Below are 27,671 nucleotides of genomic sequence, written 5' to 3' on the forward strand. Positions count from 1 at the left end.
CCCGCGCCAGGGGGCGCTCGCGTCCCGCCCGCCCCGGCTGCCTCCGCTCGACGGCCGGAAGTCGGGCAGGCCGCGCCGGAAGCGGCTGTTGCTAGGAGACGGTGCGACGCGGCCTGGTGGGTTGCGGTGGGGGGAGCAGGATCCCGGGGGGGGGGGGTCGGGGGGATCTGACGGACAAGGGTCCGGGATCCCTATGCGGGGAGGAGATACAGCACGGTTTGGGGGAAGGATCGGGGTGGGGGAGGGGGGGGCAGGATCCAGCCTTGTGGGGGGAGGGGGCAGGGCCCTGGTGGGGGCTCCAGGTGAGGGAGTGGGCTGTGTGGGGGGAGGGATCGGGGAGTGCAGGATCCCATGGGGGATGGGGGGGTCAGGATCCTATGGGGGAAGAATGGAGTTGCAGGATCCTATGGGGAGACTGGATCCAGCCCTGTGGGGGGGCAGGGCCCTGTTGGGGGTGTCAGACTGTGTGGGGGGAGGGATCGGGAGTGCAGGATCCCATGGGGGGGGGAAGAGATCAGGGGCAGGATCCCCGGGGGGGGGGGGACATATTAGGGGGTAGGATCCTGGGGCAGGGGGAGAGATCGGGGCAGAATCCTGGTGGTGGGGGAAGAGATCGGGGCCAGGATCCCGTGGGGGGAAGGGATGAGGGGGCAGGATCCTGCGGGGGAACAGGATCCAGCCCTGTGGGGGGGCAGGACCCTGGGGAAGGGTCCCAGTCCCAGCTCCGTGGCTTCTTGCCTAGCCCAGCCCAGCGCCATGCCGAGCAAGGGGCGCAAGGGGCCCGCAACGCCAGGCCTGAGCGAGGAGGAGCGGCTCCTGCTCATGCAGCAGAAGCTGCTGGTGGCCGAGGAGCAGAGCAAGAAGAAGGAGGACGTGCTGAGGCAGTTTCTCAAGGTGTGGCTGGGCTTGGCCCCCGGTGGGTGTAGCTGGGCCTGGGCAGGGAAGGGGAACCACCAGGCCCTTCCCAGCCCCAGCGCTGCCTACGACCTGTGACCCCCCCCTGCTGTGAGCGCCCCCCCCCCCCACAGGTCCCCTCAGGCCTGGCCAGCCCCAAGCTGTGGGATGTGGGCACGGGTGATCCAGGAGCCAGACAGGCATCACCTTGTGCCCCACCACGCAGGACAAGCTGGCCAAGGAGGAGCACAACAGCACCATCAACGCCAACAGGGTCAACATGCAGTGGCGCCAGCTGCTGCGGGAGGCCAAGGCCAAGGAGCTGCGCAGGGACATTGAGATCCTGAGCCAGACCTTTGAGCGTGTGGTGGACTGCAAGGACCACGTCATCCAGGTAAGGGTTTGGCGGGGGGAGGCAAGTGGCATGTTTGTGAGCCCAGTGGTACCCAAAACAAGGCTGGGAGAGCGGACAGTGCTGCCTTCCAGCTGGCTGGGCAGGCTGCACCCAAAGAAGGGGGATCCCGGGAGTTCCCTGCACCCCCGCCTCTGCAGCTGCAGGCCTTGGGGGGGGGGGGGGGGGGGGGGGGCAGTTGAGACAGAGCAGTCGCCAGTGCATGTCTCCCCAACGCGCAGGTGCTGGCCAAGGACCTCTCAGAAGCCGAGGCACAGCACGCCCACGCTCTGCGCAGCCACCTGCACAACATCGACCAGCTGCTGCAGGTGCAGCGCTGCCGCCTGCGGTACCTGGAGGAGGATTACAACACCGAGCTGGAGGCCCTCAAGAAGGAGTTTGAGACAGAGAGGTACTGGGGCAGGGGATGGGGCATCGGCCTGGGGCAGAGGGGAGAGGGAGATGAGCAGCCAGCTCAGGAGTGCCCCCGGTGTTCCCCCTAGGACTTCTCCTTCCGGGGTTGACACTGTCAGCTGCAGAGCAGAGCTGGCCCCAGGGCCCTCCCCGCAGCCCTCCCACTGGGGCTTGGCTCTGGGGCTCAGGACCCGCCCTGCCACTCCCCAGGAGGATGATCGTGGAGCAGCACGCACAGGAGAGCCGCTACCTGGAGGACGTGATGCTGGCCATGGAGCAGAACGTTGGGGAGAGTGACTACGAGGCCAGGCTGGAGTTCCAGAGCACCAGGGACGACATCAAGAACAAGGCAGGGCTCGTGGGGCAGGACTTGGGGGGCAGGGGCTCGCTGAGATGCCTCCCAGCCCAACCCAGCCAGGAGCTGGCTGCTGATTGGGAAGGGACCTGTCCTGTCTGTGTTCTGGCCAGGCTGGGGTGTCAGCGAGTCTCTATGAGCCAGTCCTTACCCTGGGCAGGACAGAGCACCTCGCTGGACTTGGGGGCTGCCACAGCTCCGTGGGATCAGAGTAGGAGGGGCCCTCTGAGGCCAGGGGGATCACAGGGCAGGCTGGGCGGGGACCCCACTGAGTCGTGTGTGCCCCCAGAACCTGGAGGAGAAGCACTACCTGCGCGTGCAGCTGGAGGGCACTGTGGAGGAGCTGTGGCGGCGCTTCCAGCAGGAGCTGAAGAGCTACACAGAGGCCACTGAGGACCGGAAGGTTGCCTTCACTGCGCTCAAGCAGAAGGATGAGAAAAGCTCTCAGGAGATTGAGACGCAGATGAGGAAGCTGCAGAAAATTCAGGTCTGCAAAGCCTCTGTCCCTGGTGCCCCTTTGCCGCAGCCCCCCTCCCTATCCCAGCACCAGGGACCCCTGTTCCCCCTAGTGTTCCTCCTCACCCCACCCCTGGTGCCTGAACACCCAGTTTCTCCCAGCACCTCTCCCTGCCTCAGCCCCAGGTGCTTCTGTTCTCTCCTCAGTTCCCACCTGCACCCCAGCCTGTCTTATGGGTGCAGATGGGCTCTCCCAGCTCTGTTCCCCAAGCTTCTGAGCACCTCCCCCTCCATTGCCCATTATCACTGACAGCCTACCCCCCCCAGGACTCCATCTCTGTCCTGAAGGGCCGGCTGGCGGCACACCTGCGGGACAGTGAGGAGCGGAACCGACGCCTGCGCGAAGAGAAGGAGGTCGTGCTCAAGCAGCTGCAGAAGCTCAAGAGCCAGATGAGCCAGGCCAGGGCCCAGGCCCGCAGCAATCTGGCCAAGCTCACGCTGGACAGCAGTGCCGCGCTCAAGGAGCTGAATCGTGTGGAGAAGAAGGTGAGGGTGGAGGCAACCCTTCCCCAGGACAGGCCTCCCCGTGCCCTGACCCCCTTATCCGCACACAGCACATGGCACAGCCTGGGGGGGCAGGGGCAATACAGCCCAAAATGGAGCAGATGGTTCTGCCCAAGCCGTCTGGACTCTTCTGGCCCCAGGCAGGCACTCCCCAGTGGTCCCCTGAAGCCACCCCCTGCAGGAGCTGCAGCCCCAAAACCTGCCCCAATTCCCAGGCTGCACGCATCCTGCGACTGGCTGAGATGTGCCGCAAGCTGGAGACGGAAGAAGAGAAGGTGCTGCCCTTCTACACCTCCCTGCTGAGTGCAACAGAGCAGCAGGAGGCACAGCAGGTCCTCTGGGAGAAGCCCACCGAGCCACTGGCCCAGGTACGGAGCTGGGGGTCTCAGGCCTTGAACCCCTCACCCTCTGGCCAGGATGCTACGATGGGTGGGAAGCAAAAGGGGGGTCATATCTGGAACAGGTTCCCAGGGGACTGGCACAGCTGGAGTGAGGGCACTGCCAGTGCAGAGGCTTGTGCTAGCAGCGGGCACTTTGCTGTGTGGGAGAAGCGGGGAAGGGTCCCCTGCCCCTCTCAGCACGGTCCCTCATCTGCAGGCGATGCAGGACTATGCCGGGTTGGAGCGCTTCTGGCAGCGCTACAACAAGGTGCGGCTGGAGCAGCTGGCGCTGGAGCAGGAGCGGGCGGCGCTGGACCAGGACAACGAGCGGCTGCGCCTGCTGCTCCGGCAGTACCTGACTGGTGTTTCGGTCAGCGAGGAGGCACTGAGCCAGCCAAACACACTGCTCATCCTCAACCATTGGAGCAGCAGGGGCAGCGCACTCCCCGCCCCTGCCCCTGCCCCACGGCCCCCACCCTGCATCATCGAGGCTGCCCACATTGCGTCGCACCTCCTGTGAGCCACCCGTCACCTATGCATGCCAGGGCTTGCAGAGCCAGTGCCACAAGCCAAGGGTAGGGCCCTGGGGATGCTCTTGCACTCACCTGTGGAACCCAAGAAGCTGCCATTAAAAGGTTACACTAACGCTCACATCTCAAACCTCACTGGTGGCTACATGCGGGGTAGGGCAAGTGTCCACATACTGCTGGGAAAAGCCCCGCCGCAGGCAAGGCCTGGGCTGCCTGCACCTCCCCGGGGTGGCCTGGTGGAAGGACGGGCTGTCGGGTCCCCTGGGGGCCAGGAAGTCCCTGGGGCAGGTCCCACCCACCCCAGGCCTGAGAGAGCAGCCAGGAGCTGGCGCCGACAGGCAGGTTTATTTCTTTTTGGCCTTGTTCCTCTTCTCCTCCTTGAGCTTCTTCTTGGAGATGCGGGGGCTGCTGGCCTTGCGGTACAGGTGGAAGCCCACCAGCCCCAGCAGCAAGGGCACCAGCCCCACGCACAGCGGGGGCAGCAGGTCGCTCACTAGCCTCTGCCAGTAGCCAGCCCGGGACAGGCCGAGGAGCTCCACCTCGAACTGCAGCACTGCGTCCGCTGGGGGGAGAGGTGGCCTCAGCCTCTGCGAGGGCCATGGTCCTGTGGCCCTGCAGCTGGTAGCCTTAGGCCAGGCTACCCATGCTCCCCCTGCCTCAATAAGGGCCTGTGGTGGGGGCACATAGAGCCCCCCTGCTCCTGGGCATGGGGATGCTTCCTGGAGGGCACCGCAGAGCCCTTTGGCCCAGGCAGAGCCCAGCTCAGGCACCCAGGCCAGGCTCACGGGACAGGGGGTTACCTGGGATGGCAGGGGGTGATCCTCGCTTGCCGTAAGCCAGGTTGGGGGGGATAATCACCCTCCGCTTCTCCCTTCCCGCCAGAGAAAAGCTTGATCAGGGCCAGGATCCCGGTAACCCGCAGTGCCCGGAGGGCACCTGGATGCAGCAGGTCTTGGCCCTGCTGCCCCTCCTGCCCCACTGCAGCCCCTGGGCCCACCGGGCACCACTTACCCCACGCACATGTCCAGCAAACCCTGCTCCAGGCCTGGGGGTGGGAAGTGGGAAGAGAGGTGGATCAAGGGAGCTCCCAAAGACTGTCCCAGAGGCGGCAGTTGCTCTGGGGTTGCTCCCCTCACCACCCCGCATCCCCGGGGGGTCTGCAGATCCCTGGCCCTGGGGAGGGGGCATCTGCAGGGGAATCCGAAGCAGCCCGGGAAGCCCCCGATCATGGCACCTACCAGGGATCACCTGTCGCTTGCCCAACTCCAGCTGCAGCGGGTCCCGGGCCAGCGAGGTGTCCACCACTCGCCCGTCCTCCAGGCTGCCCTGCGGGTCAGGGGGATGCGTGGGTGACCCTGCAGACCAGGCCCCCGCGGCCCCCCGGCCAGAGCTGTCCCTCGTGGGCCCGTCCCTCCCCCCAGGGCTGGGCACACGTGCGGCGGCGGCAGCGGCGGCGGCAGCGCTGACGTGTCCCCCCCACGTACCGTGTAGTGGATCTGCAGCGTGTCCCCCGGCGCCGCGCGCTCCCTGCAGCCCTCGGGCGGCGCCACCTGCGGGAAACACGCGTGGGCAGCGCCGGGCCGGCCCGCGGGGCGAGCCCCCGGGCCCGCGCTCCGCACCCCCGGGCCCGCCGGCCGGGATCCCCGCGCCGCCCCGCTCCCCCCGCGGGACGGGCCCCACGCACCAGCGTCTCCACCCGCAGGGCGCGCGGGACGCTTTCGCTTTCGCCCTCGACGCGGCCGCCCGGGGCCAGCAGCAGCAGCAGCAGGAGCGGGAGGAAGAGCCGCGCGGGGCGGCGGGGGGCGGCCCGCATGGCCGGGCCGGGCCGGGGACGCGGGGCGGCAGCCGCGGGGCAGGAGGGCGCGGGCGGCGGCGGCTCCTCCAGCCGGGGCCGGACCAGGCAGGGCGCCTCCCCCCGCCGGGCCCGCCCAGCCCCCGGCCCGCCCCGCCCGGCTCCAGCTGGGGCAGGAACCGCACACGCGTGGGCAGCCCCCGCGCCGGGACACCTGGGTTCCCGAGGGATCGTGACCCTGGCCCCGCACGCACGCCGCGGAGGAGGGGGGAGAGGCTGGGAACGGGCCAAAGGGCTCGGGCTGCGGCTCCGGCACCCTGGGACCTGGTCAGGATCGGGCTCACATGGGGCTGGGGGAGGAGACAGCACCTGGCTCCCTGCACCCCTGGGGAAGCCAAGCCCCCCTGCCATGGGGCTCGTCCCACTGCCAGCAGAAGCAGTCCCACCTTTGGGGCCAAACCCCCAGCCCCTGCCCCCCACCCTGAGCCTGGAGGGGCAGGTGCCAGGTATCGTGCATCCGGCCCACCCCAAGCAGAGCTGCACTAGGAGCAGCAATGCTCAGCTCTCTGCCACGCTCCGGCCCAGTCATCTCTCCCCCTTGGCCCCCAGGGAGCCCCTCTACCCCCAGACCATCCACACTACAAGGGCAGAGACCCCCGGCTGCAGCAGGAACTGGCCAGGAGGCTGCAGGTGCCCCGTTAGGGTCAGTGTTAGCACAGGGCACAGCACACAGGCATCTGGCAGCCCCATCCCACCCCTGCCCGTCGTAGGACCAGGCCAGGGTGGACTTGAGGCCTGGGCTCCGCCGCAGTGCGCAGGCAGCGTGCAGAACTGGCACCACCCGCCCCCCTCCTGCCCACAGGATTAGGGCTAATGAGATTTCCCGTCTCATCCCCGATCCACTTAAACGCAGCCGCGGGAGGCGAAAGCTGCTCCCAGGCTCCAGCTCCCCCACTCCCCACACACTCTGCAGACACCCCCCTGCCCCGCTAAGCTCTTTCTAATTAAAGTTGGCCAGGGCCTGTCCATCACCCAGAGACATGGCTGAAGCCTGCAGGAGCCCAGGCTGGGGCAGGGACCAGCCTGTTGAGCCCTAGGGGGTAGGCACACATCCCCTAGCAAGAACAGGGAGCCCTTTACTGCCCCTGCTCCCCCATGCACCTGCCCCGACCCCCACTGGGCTGCCACAGCTGTAGCCTACAAAGAAGAGACAAGGCCAGAGCTACATAAAACATGTTTAATATCCAAGGGGGGGGGCACGCGCAGGCATCCTCAGGTACCGGCCCCTGCGCGCAGGGAGGGAGCGATACACACACAGGTGTGTCCCAGGGAGCTGGGGGAGGGCAGGGCAGGGCAGGGCAGGGCTGCGGCGACACGTCACACCAAGCACAGGGCAGGACAGGGGTATAAATAGGTGTGCTGGGGAGGAGCTTACAGTACGAGGCATCCGTCTGTCAGTCCGGGGGGATACTACCATTACAATCACTGTGCTGGAAGGGGAGGGGGGGTCTAGGGCATGAGCGTGACCTGCACCCTGCCACCCCGTTAGCTGCTCACGCCACTCCCTGAGCTGGGGGGGAGGGGGGGGGAGGAGCACAGACAGACGGCCTTGCTGCCTGCCCCGCTGCCGGGACAGGGAAGGAGGGGGCCCTTGATGCTGTGCCCTGCCCCAGGGGATGCGGGGAACCCCACTCTGATGGCCCCTTAGGGTCCCTTACGGTTTGGTCCAGGGGAGGGGGGTCTTGGTCCGGGGATAGAGCAGAGCTGTGAGCAGGGGGTGCCATGTGATTTGGGGGGGTATGATCCCAGGCCTGCCCCCACCCCCACCCAGACACAGAAGCTTAAAGCTGCCTTGACGGATCCACCTCCGTGTCGAACCACAGCACAGGGCACCAAGCACAGGACACGCGCACAGAAAGGCCACTGCCACGCCCCCCCGCCCCCCCTATATACTTTATATATCTATATATTTAATCACACGCGCACGCGCACACACAAGAGATCCGTGCATATCCCCGGGGGACCAGAACCCCACACCCAAACCACACCCACAGCAACCGGTGCCGGAAAGAAAGCAAAACCCAACGAGAGAGAGAGAGAGAGAGAAAAGAGAGAGAAGGGGGAGCGGGAAGACCTGCACGGCCCCCCGAGCCGAGGGCCCAGCCAGCCGGGGCAGGGCGGGCGGGGGCGTGCCGAGGCAGGCTCACTTTTTGTTCTTCAGCTGGTTGGCCAGCCAGTCCAAGCCCTCGTACAGGCCGTCGCCGCTCGTGGCGCACGTGGCCTGGATGTACCAGTTGCGGTGGCGCAGGGAATGCAGACCCAGCTTGTCCGTGATCTCTGCCGCATTCATGGCATTGGGCAGGTCCTGGGGGGAGAGGGAGGGTGGGGGTCAGCCCTGGACACATCCGGCCGGCCGGAGGGGTGGGGAGGGGAGAGCCCCCAGACGCACCTGCTTGTTGGCAAAGACAAGGAGCACAGCGTCCCGCAACTCATCCTCCGCCAGCATCCGCATGAGCTCCTCGCGCGCCTCGTTCACCCGCTCCCGGTCGTTGCTGTCCACCACGAAGATCAGGCCTGGGGGGTGTGCGGCACTGAGCTGGGGGGGGACCCACACTTCCCGCAGCCTGGATGGGGCAGGGAGAGACCCCCAGGGCGCCCTGAGGAGAGAGGGGAAGGCCCACACCTACCCTGGGTGTTTTGGAAGTAGTGTCGCCAGAGAGGCCGGATCTTGTCCTGCCCACCCACGTCCCACACGGTGAAGCTGATGTTCTTGTACTCGACCGTCTCCACGTTGAACCCTGCAGCGTGGTGGAGAGGGGGGTCAGTGCCAGCATGGGACGCGCCGCGGTGGCTGTCCCAGGCCAGAGACCTGGCAAATTCATCTCACCTGGGGGCCACCAGCCCCTCTGGGTCCTGCCAGATGGCCCCCAGCCCCCCTCCCCAGCCGGGTCCCCCCTGGCCCATACCGATGGTGGGGATGGTGGTGACGATCTCGCCTAGCTTCAGCTTGTAGAGGATGGTGGTCTTGCCGGCAGCATCCAGCCCCACCATCAGGATGCGCATCTCCTTCTTGCCGATCAGGCTCTTCAGAAGGTTGCCGAAGATGTTGCCCATGGTGCTGTTGGCGCGGCACGGACACCCCTCTTGGCTCGCCCGTCCGGCTGACCCCTGCGGCAGGAGCGCGCAGGCTGGGACAGGGCCCTGGGAGCAAGGAGGCTCCCAGCTGCCCCAGCTCAGCTCAGCCGTGGCCAGGGGCCAAGGGGAGACCCCGGCAAAGCCCGTAGGCCAGCTCTGTGCGCCCGCAAGGGGCCGTTCTGGCTGCGTCACAAAGAGGAGAGGCAGTGCCAGGCTCTGCCCGGCGCCACACGGCGCCCAGATGGCAGCCCCGGCTCCCCTCGGGTCCCCTCCCCCCCGCACATCCCGGGAGCCAGGCAGGAGCGGGGTGGAGGCCAGCCCCTGCTGCCGTCTGTAGGGCAGACGGGGAAACTGAGGCGCGGCGCGCGCAGGGGTAGGGGGCACCGGGGCTGCCTGCTTGATCCCACGGCCCCCAAACAGGCCCAGCTGTGGCTCCGCCGGGCCCCGCGCCACCCTGACCCAGAGCACCCCCGGGCGCTCAGTGCCCAACCCCAGCCTGGACCGGGACGCGGGCAAGGCTGCCCTACTGCACCCCCCCGCCCCCCAACCTGGCACAGGGCGACCTGGTGGGCCCTCCCGGGGGGGGGCACAGAGGGCCACAGCCCCAGGAACCAGCATAGCCCCTCCCACCCCAAGCCCTGCTGGGGAGGGGGCTCAGCCCCTTCTGTTATGGGGGCCACGATCCTGCTGGGGGGCCCAGGCCCAACCTGCCCCCTCCCCACGGGGCCGCTGCCGGCATGCAATGCCCCTCCCCCCTCCGCGACACCGGGCCAGCGTGGGGGGTGCAAACAGCCCCCCCTTCATTGCAGCCCCCCGTGCACGGGCCCCATTGCAGCGCGTGCATCACCCCCCCATGGCGGAGGGGGCAGGTCTGCAACCCCCCCGGGCCCGGCCGCACTGCAGCGCGTGCCCCCCCGGCGCCCCGCGCCCACCTGCTCCGGCTCCGCGCGCCGCCCCCCCGGCTGACTTTGCACCGAGCCCCCCCCGGCCGGAAGCAGCAGCCCCGTGCACGCGACGGTCTCGCGAGAGCTGCGGGCCCGGGAAGGTGCTGGGGGGGAGGCGGGATAACCGGGGCGGGGGGGTGCGGAGCAGCAGAGCTCGCGAGAGCACGGGCGCGTCGCCATGGCAGCGGCTGCAGCAGCGCGCGGGGCGGGGGGAGCAGTGGTGCATTGGGGGGACTTGCAATGGGGGGCAATGGGGCAGGGGAGTTACACTGGGGTGAAAAGGGGGGTGCACTGGGGAGGGGATTGGTATGGGGGTGCAAAAGGGGGGTGCATTGGGGAGGGGGGTGCAATGGGGGAGGGGATGTGTCTGGGGGAGCAAAAGGGGAGGGGATTGGTACAGGGGTGCAATGGAGGGTGCACAAGGGGGTGCTTGGGGAGGGGGTTGCATGGGAGTGCAGTAGGGAGGGGCTTTGTAAGGGGGTGCAAAAGGGGTGGAGATTTCCTAGGGGGTGCACTAAGGAGTGCAAAAGGGGGAGGGGATTTGTATGAGGGTGCAATGGGCGTGCAATGGGGAGAGGATTTGTATGGGGGTGCATTAGCGGGAGGGGATTGTAGGGTCGGGCTGCGGGGTGGGGGAGGAGGATACACGGGTCAGGCGCCCCTGGGAGCTGCCTCGACGGCCGCACTGCCCCGCCCCGGCTCCGTGCCTCAGTTTCCCCACCTGTGCCCCGGGGCCGGCCACAGCTGCGGTGGGGTGTCCCCCCGGCCCCGCTCCAGCTCCCCCGGCCCGGCTGAGGAGCCCGACGGCTGCCCCCGGGGTCGGAGCCGGGACGCGAGGCTCCTCCCCGGCTTGGGAGCGCCCGTCGCCCGCGGCCTCAGCGCTGTCCCCCGCAGCAGGTCCCGCTCCCCCGGGGAGGCGGCGCGGACACACCTGAGCTGCCTCGCGCGGAGCCCCTGCGCGCTCGCGTGTGTGCGCGTGCACATGTGTGTGTGTTTGTGGGTACGCCTATGCGCGTGTCTGTGTGTGTGTAGGTGCGCGTGTGCGTGCGGGTTTGTGTGCGCGTGTGAGCGGGTGCGTTTGTGTGTGCGCACATGTGTGTAGGGAAGATGGTGTGTGGGTCGTGGTTTGTGCGCACTGGTCTAGCCTCTGTGTCGCGTGTGTGTGTGTGTGTAAGTGCGCACACCTGCGCACACCGGGGAGCCAGCAGCTGCGACCTGCCCGCTGCTCCTGTCCCCACGCACCGTCCCCGCACTCCCCTCCTCCGCCGCCGGCCTTAGTGGAGCCCCCGGTTCATCAGTAGGAACCTCAGTGCGTGCAAACGTGTGTGCGTGCGCGCACAAGCATGTGTGTGTGCAAGCATGTGCGCGCGTCTGCGTATGTGCAAGTGTGTGTGTGTGTGTGTGCAAGTCTGTGCGACTGTGAGTGCAAGTGTGCGCGCGCCCGCATGTGTCTGGGGGCACGCAAATGGGCAAGCCCGCGTCCTGGCGCGCAAGGGTGCGTGTGCGTGTGCGCGCGCCGTGCCAGCCCGGCCCTGGGCACACGGGCGTGCCAGGCGCTCACACCCCCGGCAGCCGCAAGCCCGGCCACGCGCGCGCCCCCCGGGGCCGGCGCCCCGCACCCGCGCTGCACGTGCCGCCCGGCCGGGCGCGAAGCGGCGCTGCCGTCGGGCCCCGCCGCCAAGGTCACGGGCGCGGGCTCGGGGCGCGGCCAGCTCCCGCCCCTGCGTGCGCCGGGCTCGGGGGGCGGGGGGCGGGGAGGGGCAGCGGCGCGGCCCCTCCCGGGGGTGCTGGAGGGGCCCGGCCCGGCCGCCCGCGGACACCGACGGCCCCATCCGGCCGCGCGTGACGGGCAGAGCAGACGGCGGGGGATGCCCGGGCCGCCCCATAAGAAGCGCGGCGCTCGGCGCGGCCACGACAGCGCGGCCGGGGGCTTCCGCCGCGGGACCCTCCCGCCGCCGCTATAAGAGGCGCGGGGCTCGGCCATGCCCCGCAGCGGCCGGGCAGAGGCCGAGCCTGAGGACCCGGGCCCCCGCGCGCCCTGAGCCCTCCCCGGGGAGCCCCGCAGCCGCCGGCGGCCCCGCCCGGCCGGGCCCCGTGGCAGTCATGCTGGGGCTGCGGACCTGGTGGGTGCTGGCGCTCTCGTCTCTCTCCAACACGCTGGCCGTGAACAACAGCGGGAGGTGGTGGTGAGTCCCGCGCCGCGCCGCGCCCACGTGCCCGCGGCCCCGACGCCGCGCCGGGGCCGGGGAGAAGCGAGCGCGGAGCCGGCGGCGGCCCCGGCCGGGCGGGATCCCCGGAGGCAGGAGACGAGCGGCCCCGCCCCGCCCGGCCCCGCCCGACGGAGGCTGCAGGGACCGGCCCGCAGCAGGACCCGCCTCCCGGGAGCCTGGAGCCCGCCGCGGGCCGCTGCCGTCGTGCGCGGGCCCCTCCGCTCCAGGTCCCGGTCCCGGTGCCGGCCGCCGGGAGCCGAGCGCGCGCGCGCGCGCGTGTGTGCGTGAGCTTGCACGCCCGGAGCACTTAGATGCAAGACAGCCGGGGGTGCACGGAGGGGCGGACCGGGTCTCCTCTCCCTCGGGGGTGCGGACCGGCAGCCGCAGGGGGCTTTCCCCTCCGTGGGGCCTGCGCGGCTGTCTCGGGGGGAGCTCCTGCCCGCTCTGCCTGGGAAAGGCCTCCCCTGCAGCAGCCCAGGCCGTGCCCGTGTCCTGGCTCTGGGGGCACGGGGGTGCGGGCAGTGGGGCTGGCAGGCGGCAGGGCTGAGCTGCAGGTCCTGACGCTCTGCCCCCTCCGCCCGCAGGGGCATCATCAATGTGGCGTCCTCCACCAACCTGCTGACGGACTCCAAGCACGTGCAGCTGGTGCTGGACCCCAGCCTGCAGCTGCTGAGCCGCAAGCAGCGCAAGCTCATCCGCCAGAACCCCGGCATCCTGCACAGCATCAGCACCGGGCTGCAGAGCGCCATCAAGGAGTGCAAGTGGCAGTTCCGCAACCGGCGCTGGAACTGCCCCACCACGCCCGGGCCCAACATCTTCGGCAAGATCGTCAACCGGGGTGAGGGGGCCGGGCCGGGGCGTGGGGGACAGGGCAGCGGGTCAGGGCCCCAGCGCTTTGGTGACAGATCCCATGGCTGCAGACCCAGACACGTGGGCTCTGCTCTCAATGTCCCTGCAGTGGGTGGAGGAGCAGGCAGGGGGAACCCGGGGTGGGTCACACCCAGCTCACATGCCACCCTGGAGTGAGCGGGGTGCCCTCTCCAGGGACAGGCGGGCACCCACCAAGCCCCACCACCCAGGCCTGCATAGAGCCAGCAGAGAGCCTGGCATGGAGTGCCTGGGGTGGCATCATGAACAGAGCTCTGCAGGCCGGTGCCCTGAGCACCCCTCTCCTCCCCTCCCCCCTGCAGGCTGCCGGGAGACGGCCTTCATCTTCGCCATCACCAGCGCCGGTGTGACGCACTCGGTGGCCCGGTCGTGCTCGGAGGGCTCCATTGAGTCCTGCACTTGTGACTACCGGCGCCGTGGGCCCGGTGGCCCCGACTGGCACTGGGGCGGCTGCAGCGACAACGTTGACTTTGGCAGGGTCTTTGGCAGGGAGTTCGTGGACTCCAACGAGAAGGGCCGGGACCTGCGCTTCCTCATGAACCTGCACAACAATGAGGCCGGGCGTATGGTGAGGTCACTGAGAGTGGGGGGACACATGTAAGCACATGCAGGCGTGCACACTTCTATCTGCCTGCACACTTGCGGGCTGGGGAAAGGGCTTTGCACCCTGGGTGCTGATGCCCGTGGGAGGCACAAATTGCTGCATCAGCTCCTGGAGGAGCCACAGCCTCAGAGTAGCAGGAGGGGGGCTGGGGTGAGCTGAAGAGCCAGGATGGCTCTGCCCAGCTCCGGGGGGGCTGCGGAGTTCCCCCAGGTGCCAGCTGTGCCAGGAAAAGGCTACTGTTCCCATCGCCACAATGCCTGGCTTGAGCCAGCCCTTGCAACCCAGGGCACCAGCTAGGCCCAGCTGGGAGGGAATACACATCCTAGTGCTCCTGGGGGCCTTGCTGGGGGGGGATCCCGGTGGGTGGAAACTCCCAGCACCTGGGTCCCCACGGCGCCCTGCTGGGGGAAGCTCCTGGCACTGGGTCCTGGCAGGCATGGGTCAGGGCCCAGATCACAACGTGGCCGTCTCTTGCAGACGGTGTTTTCGGAGATGCGGCAGGAGTGCAAGTGCCATGGCATGTCGGGCTCATGCACGGTGCGGACGTGCTGGATGCGGCTGCCCACCTTCCGCACGGTGGGCGACTTCCTGAAGGACCGCTTTGATGGCGCTTCCCGCGTTGTCTACGGCAACAAGGGCAGCAACCGGGCGTCCCGCGTGGAGCTGCATCACCTGGAGCCTGAGAACCCGGCCCATAAGCCGCCCTCGCCCCACGACCTTGTCTACTTCGAGAAGTCACCCAACTTCTGCACCTACAGTGGTCGCACGGGCACAGCTGGCACGGCCGGGCGCTCCTGCAACAGCTCCTCACCTGCCCTGGACGGCTGTGAGCTGCTGTGCTGCGGCCGCGGCTACCGCACCCGGACGCAGCGGGTCACCGAACGCTGCAACTGCACCTTCCACTGGTGCTGCCACGTCAGCTGCTTGAACTGCACCAACACCCAAGTGCTGCATGAGTGCTTGTGAGTGGGGAGCGCCTGGAGCCCCCTGCCCCGCCGAGACCCCCCTCCCACCTTTACGGCATCCCCGGGACCCTGGAAGCAAACCCATTTCCCTGCCCCGCTCTGGCATGGCAAAGACTGCCAGGGGGAGGGGCACAGACACATGGGGACGGCCTGGCACAGTGGGGGGCATCCTCTGTAGAGCCAATGGGAACCAGCACCCACAGGTGGGGGTTAACCCCTCTGGCTGGACCCTGGAACCATAGCGGGGCCAGGTGGGCAAAAGGGAACGGGCCAGCAGCTTCCTACTGCACCCCTACTGCTCTACAACCCTGGCCAAAGCGGGGGTCCTGGCTCCACAGCCCAAGGCAATGGGGCAAGGGGGAGAGCCCAGAGAGATGCCACCTCTGAGGTCAAGATTTGAACCAGTGACCAGAACAGGGGGTGCCTCAGCAGCCGCCTGCCCCTGCTCCTGCCCCCCCGGCCAGATGCTCCCAGGTCTTCCTCTGCTGCATGTGCGGGAAGCTGAAAGGTGCCTGGACGATGACACACTGCACCGGTGTTTGCAGCCAGCGCCGACTGCCACGTGCTACGGGGCCTTGCACAGCTTTGCCAGGACAGCATCCAACCCATAGCCTGGCTCTGCCCTGGGGGCCATGGGAGTGACACGCACTAAGACGCGGGGAGGGGGGTCTCTGCTCGCCTGCACATACACTATTTATTGGGACTGGGTTTGTATCGCCTCGGCGGCCCCTGCTCTTAGACACTCCCACGTGCTGGATCCGGCCGTGCCCCTTCCTGCCCTGTGAGCACTGAGGACGCGGCTGCTTCATTACGGATAAACCTGTAGGCTCCTAGAGAAGAATAAAGTCTATTTTTATCAAGAGAGAGGAGTGGAGCATCACTGGGGAGGGATTGGGGTGGGGGGGTGTGATGGTGCTTTGCAGAGGCGATAGCGGTTTTGGGGTGGGAACACAGCCCCCAGCCCAGAAACCCGCAGCCTGGAGCTGCCCCAGCTCGAGGGACGGTGGTGCCCCCATGTCCCCCTCCCCAGCCTCCCTGCCACCCCCATGAACAGGGCATCTGAGATGGGGGCAGCGGCCAAACAAAACCCTGACACTTGAGGCCTCTACAGAGCTGAGCTCCTGACTCCTGGGTCCTGAGGGCAGCTGGATGGCACCATGGCCAATGCCAGGAACAATCCTCCCTCCCCTATGCTGCCAGCTGCCTCCTACATTGTGGGCAATCCTTGCTGCCCTTGGCCTGGGGCTCTGGGCACAGGGAAAGCAGCCGTGAGCCCCAGGGCGCCCGGGCAGTGGTCCAGTCTCTGCTGCCAGTGCTGAAAACTCACGGGGTCTCTCCCGCACCCACGACTTCCTCCACCAGGGATGTTCCTGGTACGGTCAGAAGCCCCCCACAGCAGCCTGGCCCAGCTACCCGGGTGGGGCATAGGTGCAGGTCAGGGGTGGGGGGGGGGTCTGTATTTAACCCCCAGGATGCTGCAGGGGCCTTTCCTCCCTCCAGCTGCTGCCCTGGCCCCTGTTACCAGTTACCCGCCCAGCGCTGGAGCCCAGACGCCACTAATCCTGTGGCCCCGGCTCCCCACGGCCTCCCCCCAGAGCAGGTGGGGAGCAGTGGGGCCACAGCCCCAGCACCTGGAGAGCACGTGGCTGCCCATTCACCCTCGGACCTGATCCTGCTGGGGGTCAGGAGTGAAGCCCATGCACCAAATGTCAGGCTGAGGGAGTGGGGCAGAGGCCTGGCTGGGGCTGGGTGCTGGGCACAGGGCTTGACCCACACCAAGCCCCACGTTGGACTGGCATGTGCGACACATGTGCCTCCCCCCACCCTCCCGGATCGGCCATGTTGGTGCCAGGTGGGGCTCAGACATGCGCCTCTGCTGGGAAGGGGGGCTGATCCCCCCAGAGAGCTCCCTATATCCACCCCCACCCATGACTTGCAGCCAGCTCTGGGGGGCACGGTGGCGAGCGAGCACATGGGGGCTTGGAAGCAGAACAGCCTGGGGCATCCTCTGCTCTTGCTCCCCCCCTGGCCCCATCCATCTGTCCCTCTGTCTGTCCCACGGCTGCCTCCCTCATGCTTGCGTCTGCATTTCCAAGGCGCCCATCACCATGGCATCTCGGCGCCCCGATGCTATGGGGACTGGGCCGTTGGAATGTGCTGGGGCTGGCGGGATGGTGCCGCCAGGGCCGGGGCATCGCCAGCCGCCGCAGGGGGCCAAAGACGACAGACAGAGAACGAGCCATCGTCCATCACTGTCCCCTGGCCAGGAGCCGACAACCTCCCCCCTCCCTTCCCGGCGCTGGCTCTGTCCTGCACTGAGACAGACCCAGTGCCCCCCCGGAGGGGGAGACGGTCCCCACACACAGACCCCCCTGTCAGGCCCTGAAGAAGGGGACAGCGTCTAGGACATCTCCGCCCCCGCCCCAGCTCCGGGGCAGACACCCTGCCCGGCAACGCGCGCATGTCTGCGGCAAGGCCTCCAGATGTTGTACAGCTTCCCAGATGTGACGGCTCCACAGGGCGGGCCGGGGCCGGCCTTCCCGGCGCTGCCGGGGGGAGACAGGGGGAGCAGGGAGCTCTACTGAAAGCCATCCCATGGATCGAAGCAATCCCGGGGAGCTGGCACCCCACGTCCACATGGGCCCAGGGGCGTGCACGCGTGTGCGTGCTGGGGGCACGCGTCAGCTGGAGGCATGTCTCTGCTCGGCAGGCCCTCAGGAAAAGCTGAGTAACGGAGGTGACTTATAAGAATGTCATTATCTATATTCTTAACTCGCTGCCGCAGGGAGACATGGCTATTTTCATGCCCCGCGTGTGCAGAATTTAGCAGGGCGCTTGCTCGAGGCAGACACAGCCCGCGAGGGCTATTTCGGGCTGTGTTTCTTTCCAGCTGTGTTTTCCCCGGCCCGCTTCCCGCCCCGGGAGTGTTGTCACCTTGGCGGGAGCAGAGGGACCTTTTCTCCCTCCTCCCCAAGCGTCAGCTTTTCCACGAGCAGCTCCGCGCGGTATTTCTGGAAGCGCGCGGTCAGGCTCCCGGCCCCCCGCCCCAGGACACCTCTGCACGGGCCCAGTGCCAGCATGGCCCTTGGGGCAGCTCAGCTGGGGCTCCGGGCCTGCCAGGGCAGGTAGCGCTGTGTCCTCAGGGGCCAGGAATGCCCCTCCTCTTGCAAACTCCCTGCACGACATAGCGCTGCATGCAAACCCCTTGGGCCCAGGGAGCCTCCAGCGCCTCGCAGTCTGCTGTCGGGCATACAGTGCAGGCCAGGGGGACTCATCATAGCCTGCTGAGCCCCCAGGGACATGCCAGCCCTGCTAGGGGCTGGCACAAAGGTCCCAGGCTAGGCCCCTGCAGCCCAGACCTGGCCCTGCACCGGACACCACGTCACATCCCTGCCAGGTACCACGCACACCCTATGCCATGCAACACGCCATCCCCAGCACTGAGCATGTATAATACTGTCACATGCCCCAGCCAGGTAGCATGCATGCCCTGTGCCATGGGCACATGCCATCACCAGGACCACACACATGTGATGTCACATGCACGCGCCCGACATGGGACCCACATCTGCTCGGTGTCATGGTGCATGCCATCACCATTACTGCGCACGTGTGATACCACGTCACACACCCCAGCCAAGTACCACACACATGCCATGCCGTGCAACACACCATCACCAGCATTGCACTCCTATGACACCACATCACACACCCAGCCCGGTACCTCATGCGCCATGCCGTGCTGCCAGTCATCACCGGCCCTGCACACGTGTGACACCATGTTGCACCCTAACCCGGGGCCTACACATGCCCAGACGCTATCACTGGCACCACGCACCGGCTGCCGCATCCCCCACATGCCCAGGCCTGCCCGCCTTGTTGCACCAGCCCCTCCACGGATGCCACCAGTCCAACCCACCCAGGATCGGGGCCCAGGGCTGGCGAGGAGCCCAGCCGCGGCGCCTGGCGCCCACGCCGTGCCGCGCGGGAGGAGGGGGGCCAGGGCAGCTGTGGGAACGGGGGAGCCCCCCTGCGCCGGCGACTCCGCGTCAGCTTGAGCTCGGCCCGTTTCACACTGATCCTCGGAAGTGATTTAGCCGTCGCCGCTCGCGGCCCTGCCATTGTGGCCCGGCGAGCCCCCGGCCTGGCTTCTAATTAACTCCTTGCGCCTCCCTGTTTGTGTCCGGCCCCTGCCCCACCTTGTCGGCCCGCCTCCCCACTTCCCCCCGCCCTGGGCACATTCCTGCCCGCCCGGGCCAGCGCGCCCCAGCAACGGCGGCCGGGAGCGCCTATAATCCCCGGGCACGCCGGCCTCTGGTGGGAAGGCCGCCCATCACCTACTCGCTGTTAGGTGACCGATGCCTGAGACAAACAATTAGGAACAAAGGCGCGGGCCCCAGGGGTCTAACACAAACCTTCACGGGGAGGTTGTGTGGCATTTGGGGAGTTTAATGAATTGTCCATCACGCCTTTCAGGGCTGGTCGCCCGGGCGGGATTAATCTGAGAAGCCCCAGTGGGGTGGGAGCCGCTAAGCCTGTATTTATTACTCTTCCATTGTAACTAATTGAGGTAATTATCTGTGACTCCAGCACCGCTTAACAATGAAGCATTCACGCCGCAAAGCCGGCCGATCCCCCCCCCCCCCCGCCTCGGCCCTGGCCCCGCTCGGCTCGCCCCGCAAAGCATGCTGGGAGAGCGGGCAACTTCCCACACGGCCGTGTGCCCGCCTGGGGGTGGCGGCACTTGGCCTCAGGGCCTGGCCGGGGATGGACATGGACGCGACAGGCAGCCCTGGTTGTCCCATCCCCAGGCCTGGCCTGGCTCGTCTCCTCGGTGCCCAGGGACTGCACGGGATTGGCCGGGGCGGCCTGCAGCTCCGCATGTCCGCAGGGGCAGTGGCACTGCCCATCTGCCCCGTCCTCTCCCCCCCCGCGGTGGGAGCACTGCTGCTGGGGGAGCTCACAGCGCCAGCAGCCCGTGTTGGGCTGAGATGCCCTTTGTGGCTGGCCAGGAGGGGCAGATGGAGACGGGGATGCCCCATCAAAGGCAGGCTGCACAGAGGTGCGGGGGGAGCTCAGAGCCGAGAGCCCCCTGAGCTCAGCAGCCAGCACCAAGCCCTGTTCTCGTGCCCCCCAGGAGCTTCCAGGCCTGACCCGCGGGCGGGGAGGGGGGAGCAGGAGAGAGGCAGATGCGTGCCTAGGGTGACCCCCCCGCCCCGTGCCCCTGTGGCCTCTCGTGTCCCTGGCGTGGCCCCGTTCAACTGTGTCACTGGGGCGTCGTGCCCGTGGCGCTGGGCAGGGACAGGTCCAGCTGTGCAAACACCCAGACGACCGGGGTAAGCCCAGGCCCCGCGGCTGGAGGCTGGTGACTCACGTGTTCCCGCTGTGGCTTGGATGCTACAGAGACAGGGCACGGGGGTGGGGCAGGTGGTCACGGCCCCCCAGGCAGGAGGGGGATCCCGGGGCTGGAGGCCGGGACCTGCTCTGAACCCCCGGGAGGGCTTCGCTGGGGCCGGGTGGACAGCTACTGTGCACACCAGGCCCCTTGCACCTCTGCACACAGAGCAGCACAAGCCCCATCCTCACTGGCGTGCACATGTGTGCCAGCACACGCCTGCCTCACGCTCCATGCAGCACATGCATGCACATGCACAGCTGGGGTCACATATGGCATGCACGTCACAGTAGAAGGGGTGCCCATGCCACACGCTGTCACGTACGTGCACGCAGGCCTCACCACTCCCATATGTGCCCACGTGGGCACAGACATGCTTTGATTCTGACCCCAGCTCACCCGCGCACACGCCATGAACACGCCGGGACGTCCATCATCCCAGGTGCACCCCCATGAGCACTGATAGTAGATGCAGGTAGAGCCCCCCTGCCTGCGTGCCCCTCTCCAGGGACCATGCGGTGCCTGCACCCATGGCTGTGGATGGGGGCAGAGGCCTGAGCAAACTCACTTCCCCCTACACCCTACCCATGGGTCATTCGCAGTGCCCGGTCCATCCCGCAGGCAGCACCAGGCCAGGGCCATCAGGCTGGCATGTGCCCACCCAGGTGAGCAGGGAGCGGGGAAGTGCCAGCAGCCCAGGGCAGGCACCGGAGCTGGGCCCCAGCAGCAGGTGTCTCCCCGGGGGATCCGGCTGCCCCTGCCTTGGGGCCGGGGGAGTTTCCCTGGCCGGAGGGGGGGATGAAGAGGGCAGGGAACGGCTGCAGACGGAGCAGTGCGGAGGCCTCCCGGTGACGTTGCGCTGCCCCGGGCATCCCAGCCGAGAGGCCCCGGCGGTAATTTGGGGCTTGTGGTCAGGCCGGGATCTGTGCTAATTGCAGGTCTGCCAGCAGGAGCGCACGGCTCCGGTGTCACCCAGCACAGTCAGAGGCTGCGTGGCCGGGGTCCCGGCCGCGGCCCGGCCCACCTGCGGTCACCCCGCCCCCACCCCGGGGAAAAAGGGCACAGGGACCCTGCAGCCCAGCTCAGCCGGGGGGAGCATGGCGCCCCTCACGCACCTGGTGTGGTGCACAGCCCATGGCCCCAGAGTATCACATGCAGGCACACGGCAGGGCACGCACAGCCACGTGGTGCCTGGCATGCACCCCATGCTCCCCTCCCATGTCACACATGCTATAAACACCCCTCAACATATCAAGAGACAGCACGTGTGTACTCAGGGTGCTGCCCCCCCCCAACGTATCGCACTGGCACTGGCACAGCAGAGATAGGCACGACCCTTATTCCCTCGCGATGATGTGCAGCAAACAGACGTGTGCACAGGCAGGGGTGAGGAGGGACAGATGCTCCCATGTACACCCATGTCCCCTATGCACACCTGCAGTGCCCTGCTCTCAGTGCCACACATGCTCACATGTGTGCATACGCAGGACCCAGCTCTCACATGTATGTAACACGTGTGTGCAGGCACCAGTATGGACCCACCACCCACTGTTGGATGCTGGAGGATGCAGTGCGAGACCCCGCTGTGCCCATCCAGGGGGGACTGGGGGACAGAGGTCAGCCAGCTCCCGCCCCAGAGACCCAGAGTGGGGTGGGGGATGCTGGGACCCCATCTGCAGATGAGCCATTCGACGGCTGAGGGAGGCCAGGGGGCTCCAGGCCGGCCCGGCTGCCAGCCAGTTAGTCAGCGCCTGCCGGGGTTTGGGGGGTGGGCGGGAGGGGGCGGCCAGGCCGTGGCGCCAGCCAGAGCCCGAATTAGTAGGTCATTTTCTCAGCAGGGAGCTGGGAGGGGCTCGGGCGGCCGTGGCCCATGGAAAGGGCCTGCCCCCGCAGTCTGTTGCCCCCCTGTCCTGGCCGGGCCAGGGGAGCTCGAGCAGGCCCCTTGCACCCAGCCAGGCCCCGACCCCTAGCTCGCTGGCCCTGCAGCAGCTGCCTCCCAGCCGGATGAGTCTGGTGGGGGTCTCAGCGCAGACTGAGACACCACAGTGCAGCCCCTGCCCCAGGCACGGAGGTGACCCCTGGCCCCAATGCCAATGAGGCACCAGAGAGGGGACTCTCAACCCCCCTATAGACTCACCTGGGGGTCCTGGTCCTGGTACCAGGGCAAGGGAGGGGTCTCACCAGCTCCAGGCCCCACATCCTGCAGTGCACCTGCTGGACACTTGGTCCCAGGATCAAGGGACACAGGCCTGTTAGGGGCTGGCAGTGCAGGACATGCAGCCCCCGTGGCTGTGCTGAGTGCCAGGGCATGAAAGCGTGGGGGGGGTGGCACCCTCTCCTGGCAGCCCTCAAGGGAGGCAAAGCATCAGGTCTAGGCGAGAAGGGAGGGTCACAGCCCTTCTAGGGCACCCCAGGGGCTGCCACAGGCAGAGGGCAGCAAGTGCCTGTGATCAGGTGAGCAACCCGGAAGGGGCGCACAGGTGCTTCGTGCATGCGGACAGAGCACACACGTGCTGGCATGTGGGGCTGGGACGAGGCCCCAGCCCAGGCAGTGTGTGTGGTAGGGAAGGGGGAGTATTAACCCATTGGGTGCCTTTACAGAGGAACAAGGGAAAATGTGCCTGGGGGGGCACGGAGGACCAACAAGGGGGGACGCAGCCAGCACCCTGCCCTGCCCTGCCCTGCCCAGGCGGCCAGGGTGGAGCCACGTGGAGAAGGAAAGTGTGAGTGGCACCAGCTATATTTACCGGTGTGACTCAGACCCCTGCCCGGAACCAGGGCACCTCCGGGCAGGGCTGGGGGGGCAGGGAGCTGCCGGGGTGGGCAAGAGAAAGCAGCAGGGAGGGCTCCCAGGTCATGACCCCCCCACCCCCAAGCCAGGGCAGCCCAAGGGGGTGGGGGGGGGGGCTGAGATACCAGCAGCCAAGTGGGGAGTGGGGTGGGCGGATGGAGTGAGCACCTGGTTCTTCCCCACCTTTGGGCAGAGGGGTGGGGGGGGGCTGTTGTGAGGCTGGGAGCTCGGACACCTGCGTTCTCCCAGCTCTGGACAGGGTAGGGGGGCTGTTGGGTGTGAGGGGGGGTCTGGGTGCAGCTCTGGACAGAGGGGGGGGCTGCTGGGAGCTCGGACACCCGGGCTCTCCCAGCTCTGGGGAGCGGGGGCTGTTGGGTGTGAGAGGGGGGCTCTGGGTGCTGGGACACCTGGGTCCTCCCCATCTCTGGGCAGTGTCGAGAGGGGGGCTGGCAGGGGGGGCTGGGAGCTCGGACACCTGGGTTCTCCCCGCTGGGGGGGGCGGGGGGGGTGCCCGCCCTGCCCGGTGCCCCACGGCTGCCCCGTGGGAGCCGCGGGTGCCACTGGATAATAACAGGACTACGGGAGCAGGGCGGTGGGGGGTTAAATAAAGCGCGACCCCCCCTCCGCGTGAGTAAGGGCCGGCGTCTGCCCCGGCCGGTGACTCAGGCGTGTCCCCCCCGCCGTGATGTCAGAGCCGCGGCCGGGAACCTACCTATTCATTACCGATCCACGCCGCGGGCGCGGAGCCCGGACGCCTGGGTCCCATCCCGGCCGGCGGGGAGTGGGGCCTAGTGGTTAGAGCCCTCCTGCCCCCCCCCCCCCGCCTCTGCCCCGGGCACCACTGCCCCCCCGAGTGTCGTGGGGGTGTCGTGAGGGGGGGGGGTGGCTGCCGGGGGCAGGGACAGCTTTGGGGAAACTGAGGCCCGGCGCGGCGGAGCCCAAAGGCCAGCGCTGGGACAAGCAACCCAGGCGTCCTGCCCCCGCAGCCTGGCGCGGGGCGCCCCCCAGCGGCCACGCGGGGAACCGCACCTTCCTGGGGACACGAGCCAGGCCGACACGCGCACCCGCCCGCACGGGAGAGGAAGACGCGGACACGCGTGGGGGCAGAGCCCGCGCGTTTATTCCCGCGGTACAGCCCGAGCCTCGCGCGTGGGGTGGGGGCCCTGACGTCGCCGCCCGCCGGCCCCGCCCCTTCAGCCCTGCCCGCCTCGCGTGGGCGCCCCCCCGGGCCGCGCCCCGCGCGTGGGGCCGCTCCCGGAGCCGGCGCTGTCCAGGCTGCTGCTGCTGTAACTCAGGGCCCCGTGGGGCCGCGCCGCGCCTGCGCCACCCGGGTCCGTGTCCGTGTCCGTGTCGGAGTCGGGCGCCGTGTGCCGCCGGATGCGCCGCACCGCGTCCCGCAGCGCCTGGCTGTGCAGCGCCGAGCGCCGGGCGGGGCTGCGGGGCCGCGGGTCGCGCGTGGGGCCGGGCCCGGCCAGGTCCAGCTCGGCCAGCGGCAGCCCCAGGATGCGCGCCGCCCGCTCGCCCGCGGGGCCGGGCGCGGGGGGGGTGCGGGGCGCGGCAGCGGGCGCGGGGGGGCCCACGCAGCGCACGCGGTGTCGGCGCGGGGAGGGCACGTAGCGCGCGCGGATCACCACGCGCGTGGCGTCGATCACGAAGACGCCGCCGGGCGCGGGCGGGTGCGGGGCGCGGGGCGGGCGCGGGGCGCGGGGCGGCTGCGGGGCGGCCGGGCTCCGCCGGGGCAGCGTGTGGCTGGGAGCCGGAGCCGGGGCCGGGGCCGGGCCCCACGCGCGGGGCAGCGTGTGGCTGCGGGGCCGGCGGGAGGGCAGCGTGCGGTGCGGCCCCTCGTAGGCCGGGGGCGCCACGTAGGGCGGGGGCCGCGGCTGGTTCTCCTTGCGGGGCCCCGGCCCGGCCCGCAGCCGTCGCTGCAGGTGCGCCTCGTAGCTGGGCGGCCCGTCAGCCCCCGGGGCGGGGCGGCGCGGGGCTGGGGCCGGGGCCGGGGCGCGGGGGGCGCGGGCGGGCGCGGGCCGGTTGGTGGAGTCCCGCAGCGGGCGGGGGCCGGAGGCGGGCGGGGGCCGGGGTGGGGGCAGCTCCGCGAAGAATCGCTTCTCCAGGTACCTGCGGGGCAGAGACGGGGGTGAGAAGCCGGGGTCGGGGCACGTGGGAGGGGAGGGGAGGGGTGGTGCTTCTGCAACCCCACGCATGAAGCCGGCCTGGAGGTGCCGGGGCTGGCGGTGCCCCCTACCCCCGCCCCCGAGCTTGGGAATTGGAGGGGGGGGGGGGGGAGATGAGGGCACGGACAGCACGTGCTACTGGTGTCATGCTGGTGGGAGCCCCCCGCCCCTCACTCCTACCCCGGTGCCCCAAGCTCTGCTGTTGCCTCTGCTCTCCCACTGCCACCCTAACGCACTGTCCCCCACCCCCACTATCCCCAGCCCTGACAGTGCCTCTGCTACCCCGATCCTACCACTCCCCAGCTCTGCCAGTGCCCATCACTCGACCCACCACCCCCGACTCTTCTGCTGCCCCTCACTCCCACCTTGTTGCCCCCAGCCCTGACAATGCCCCTCACTCTTGCCCTGCCACCCCTGCTCTCCCGGGTGGGGCTGGAGCACCAGGCAGCCTGGAGGAGGACCCCCTGCCCATGACTCACGCATACTCCTCTGAGACACTGCGGTAGGTCCAGGGGGTGCCGCAGCCCCGCGCTAGCTGCCCACCCGCATCCATCCTGGCGCCGTGGCTGCAACAAGACACCGTGTTGATCTCCACCACCAGCAGGTTGGTCCTCTCACAGATCTGCAGGTGCCCAGTGCCCGCTGCGGCCCGTGAGCCAGCTTCCCCTGGCATGGGGCCACCCAGCATGGTCCCCTCTGTGCCCCCGGCCCAGGGCCAGCGGGGAAGGGGCCAGTGGCGTCTGCAGGCCAGGCTGGGCACTGTCCCGGAGAAGCCGGCGCCACAAGCAGCTCCGTGCACAGGCGGGGGCAGCCGGACCCGCTGGGAGCCAGAAGCGAGCAGGAGAGCGTGGAGACGCCTGGCACCGTGCACAGCACTCCCTCCACACAGCCGCGGGGAGGGGGAGTCACGCACGCTCGCAGGTGCTCGCACACATACACACACGCACGCGGTGCAGAGCAGAGGAGGCTGGGACACGCGCAGTGTGCAGGGGCAGGCAGAGATGCATGCGCACACATGCTGCACATGTGTCCAGGCTCCATGCAGTGCCCACGAGGTGTGTGCACGCACACGTACACGTGCACCATAGGGCTCTGGACCCAGCTCAGCCCCACTCTGCAGGCAGGGCCCAGGGGGTAGGTTTCTCCCTCTCTAAGGCTGCACCGGGGTGGCGTGGGGGTCTGTACCTGACCCCCCAAACCTGACATCCAAGCTGCCCCAGGTGCCCCCAGGCCCAGCCAGGCTGGGCCCAGCAGTGCGGGCAGGACGCCCTGTCCAGCCGGGGCGGCACAGAGGAACTTTGTGAAGGGGGCCTAGGACTCCTGGCTTCAATCCCTGCTGGGGGAGGGTCTGGGGAGCTGTTGCAAAGGGACAACTGCAGCCAAGGGGGAGTTTGGGGCCTGCCCCCCCCTCCCCCCAGAGATGCGACAATGCCACAAAATTACAAGGTTTGGCACCAGCGTGATGCAGCCCACGCGGGCTCCGCGCGGCGCCTAGCAACACTGACGCCGGCATGGCAACCGCGAGGGGGGATCAAGCAAGGGGAGGGGGAGGGGAGACCCATTCCCCCCCAGCACTGCTGTCCTGGCAGAAGTGGGGGGCAGGCCCCTAGTCCCCTTGACCCCCCTCCCCAGCAGCAGGCCTGGTCTCCGCCCACCCAGGGCACAGGGGGACCCAGGGGTCCCGGTCCAGGCCAGCCTGGTCTCAGGGCCTTGTTCTCACAGGAGGGCAGGATCGGGCCCAGATCCTGCCCTTTGGGGTTGAACAGGTCTCAGGGGCCCCCTATCTCATCCCCCGCCCTTCAAAACCCCAGAGATGAGCCCAGCCTTACCTGCCCCGGCCGTGTCCCTCTAGGCACTGCTGGGGCTGAGGTCCCAGGCAGCCCCAGCCCTGGTAGCACCCGCCAGGCCCAGAGCCTCCCACCCGGGCAGGAATGTGTCGGCTCAGCACCGTACGGGGAGGCCACGGTAGGGGCGTCCCTGGGCCCTGAGAACAGTCCCTGTGTCCCACGGCTAGGAACAGCTGCCTCCTGGCCCAATCCACCCCCAGCTGCCCCATCCCCTCCCGCAGGCCAGGGTCTGCTGGGGGCAGGCCAGCAACTACCCTCTCCCCTGTTGAAGGGGCCTAGGGGGAGGGCAGAGATGAAGGGTGGCACTGGGGGCCCCCCCAGGATGGAGGGCAGCAGGACCCAAGTGTCCTGGGTCACACACCTACCTCAAGGACCACACCGCATACTGGGGAGGGAAGCCAGGCACCCGGCTGGCCAGTGCCCTCGCTGCCCCGAGCTGAATCTGGAACCCAGGCATCGCGGCCCGGGCTGGTGCCTGCCACCGGCAGGCAGAGGGGCCCTTGCCTGGCCTTAGCCCGGCTCCCAGGGCTGCCGGCGCCTAGCTGGGGGCTGCGTCCCCCCCCGGCTCTTCCCAGCCTTTGACAAAAGCCAGGGGTGGAACAAACAGGGATTTAGGGCCTGCCTGGCGCTGCGGGCTCAGCGGATTCCCAGGCGCCCCTGCCCGAGGGCCAGCCCCTCTGGCACCAGGACAGACCAGGGCCTCCTCCCAGGTGGGGGCTGTACCAGTCAGGCTGGGAAGTGGTGGCACATTGTCTGGGTCAAGACTGCAGCCAGCAGGGACAGCAGAGCCACCTCTGTGCCCTCCTGGGCTCTGGGGATAAGCACAGGACCAAGGTGCCAGCACAGGGTTGGCCTCCAAGGTTGCAGCATCCATCCATTGTGGAGCCCAAGGGAAGCGAGGGGCTGTAAGCTGCCCCCTTGGACCCTCACTCGCAGGCTGCTCTG

General features: G+C 68.6%; 5 protein-coding genes across 6 annotated transcripts; 2 read left to right on the forward strand and 3 right to left on the reverse strand.

Annotated features, from left to right (window-relative positions):
* Positions 1 to 24: 24 nt before the first annotated feature.
* CCDC65 (coiled-coil domain containing 65) lies at positions 25 to 4,100 on the forward strand. 2 transcript variants are annotated; one of them, XM_059717915.1, is made up of 9 exons: positions 25 to 116; positions 743 to 894; positions 1,121 to 1,288; positions 1,528 to 1,697; positions 1,910 to 2,048; positions 2,344 to 2,541; positions 2,838 to 3,056; positions 3,290 to 3,442; positions 3,672 to 4,100. In XM_059717915.1, the coding sequence occupies exons 2-9, from the start codon at positions 757 to 759 to the stop codon at positions 3,972 to 3,974; spliced, it is 1,488 nt and encodes a 495-aa protein (XP_059573898.1). In that variant the 5' UTR covers positions 25 to 116; positions 743 to 756; the 3' UTR covers positions 3,975 to 4,100. The 2 variants fall into 2 exon arrangements, with proteins under 2 accessions (XP_059573898.1, XP_059573899.1); XM_059717916.1 differs by having other exon boundaries at positions 26 to 116; positions 748 to 894.
* Positions 4,101 to 4,310: 210 nt separating this feature from the next.
* Positions 4,311 to 5,865, reverse strand: FKBP11 (FKBP prolyl isomerase 11). The gene is made up of 6 exons (XM_059717917.1): positions 5,669 to 5,865; positions 5,469 to 5,534; positions 5,223 to 5,310; positions 4,996 to 5,029; positions 4,785 to 4,855; positions 4,311 to 4,546 (listed from the first exon to the last, which is right to left on the reverse strand). The coding sequence occupies exons 1-6, from the start codon at positions 5,795 to 5,797 to the stop codon at positions 4,329 to 4,331; spliced, it is 606 nt and encodes a 201-aa protein (XP_059573900.1). The 5' UTR covers positions 5,798 to 5,865; the 3' UTR covers positions 4,311 to 4,328.
* A 1,134-nt stretch (positions 5,866 to 6,999) lies between these two features.
* On the reverse strand, positions 7,000 to 9,946 carry ARF3 (ADP ribosylation factor 3). The gene is made up of 5 exons (XM_006264631.4): positions 9,844 to 9,946; positions 8,743 to 8,944; positions 8,464 to 8,574; positions 8,226 to 8,350; positions 7,000 to 8,141 (listed from the first exon to the last, which is right to left on the reverse strand). The coding sequence occupies exons 2-5, from the start codon at positions 8,888 to 8,890 to the stop codon at positions 7,980 to 7,982; spliced, it is 546 nt and encodes a 181-aa protein (XP_006264693.1). The 5' UTR covers positions 8,891 to 8,944; positions 9,844 to 9,946; the 3' UTR covers positions 7,000 to 7,979.
* A 1,374-nt stretch (positions 9,947 to 11,320) lies between these two features.
* Positions 11,321 to 15,382, forward strand: WNT1 (Wnt family member 1). Its single transcript, XM_059719046.1, has 5 exons — positions 11,321 to 11,350; positions 11,428 to 12,041; positions 12,650 to 12,903; positions 13,256 to 13,521; positions 14,035 to 15,382. The coding sequence occupies exons 1-5, from the start codon at positions 11,321 to 11,323 to the stop codon at positions 14,521 to 14,523; spliced, it is 1,653 nt and encodes a 550-aa protein (XP_059575029.1). The 3' UTR covers positions 14,524 to 15,382.
* An 8,519-nt stretch (positions 15,383 to 23,901) lies between these two features.
* Positions 23,902 to 27,650, reverse strand: DDN (dendrin). Its single transcript, XM_059719047.1, has 3 exons — positions 27,092 to 27,650; positions 25,359 to 25,445; positions 23,902 to 24,823 (listed from the first exon to the last, which is right to left on the reverse strand). Exons 1-3 carry the CDS (start codon positions 27,181 to 27,183, stop codon positions 23,902 to 23,904), a joined length of 1,101 nt encoding a protein of 366 aa, XP_059575030.1. The 5' UTR covers positions 27,184 to 27,650.
* Positions 27,651 to 27,671: the final 21 nt, after the last annotated feature.

Source organism: Alligator mississippiensis, chromosome 15 (genome assembly GCF_030867095.1).
Source record: "Alligator mississippiensis isolate rAllMis1 chromosome 15, rAllMis1, whole genome shotgun sequence".
Taxonomy (NCBI): Eukaryota; Metazoa; Chordata; order Crocodylia; family Alligatoridae; genus Alligator; species Alligator mississippiensis.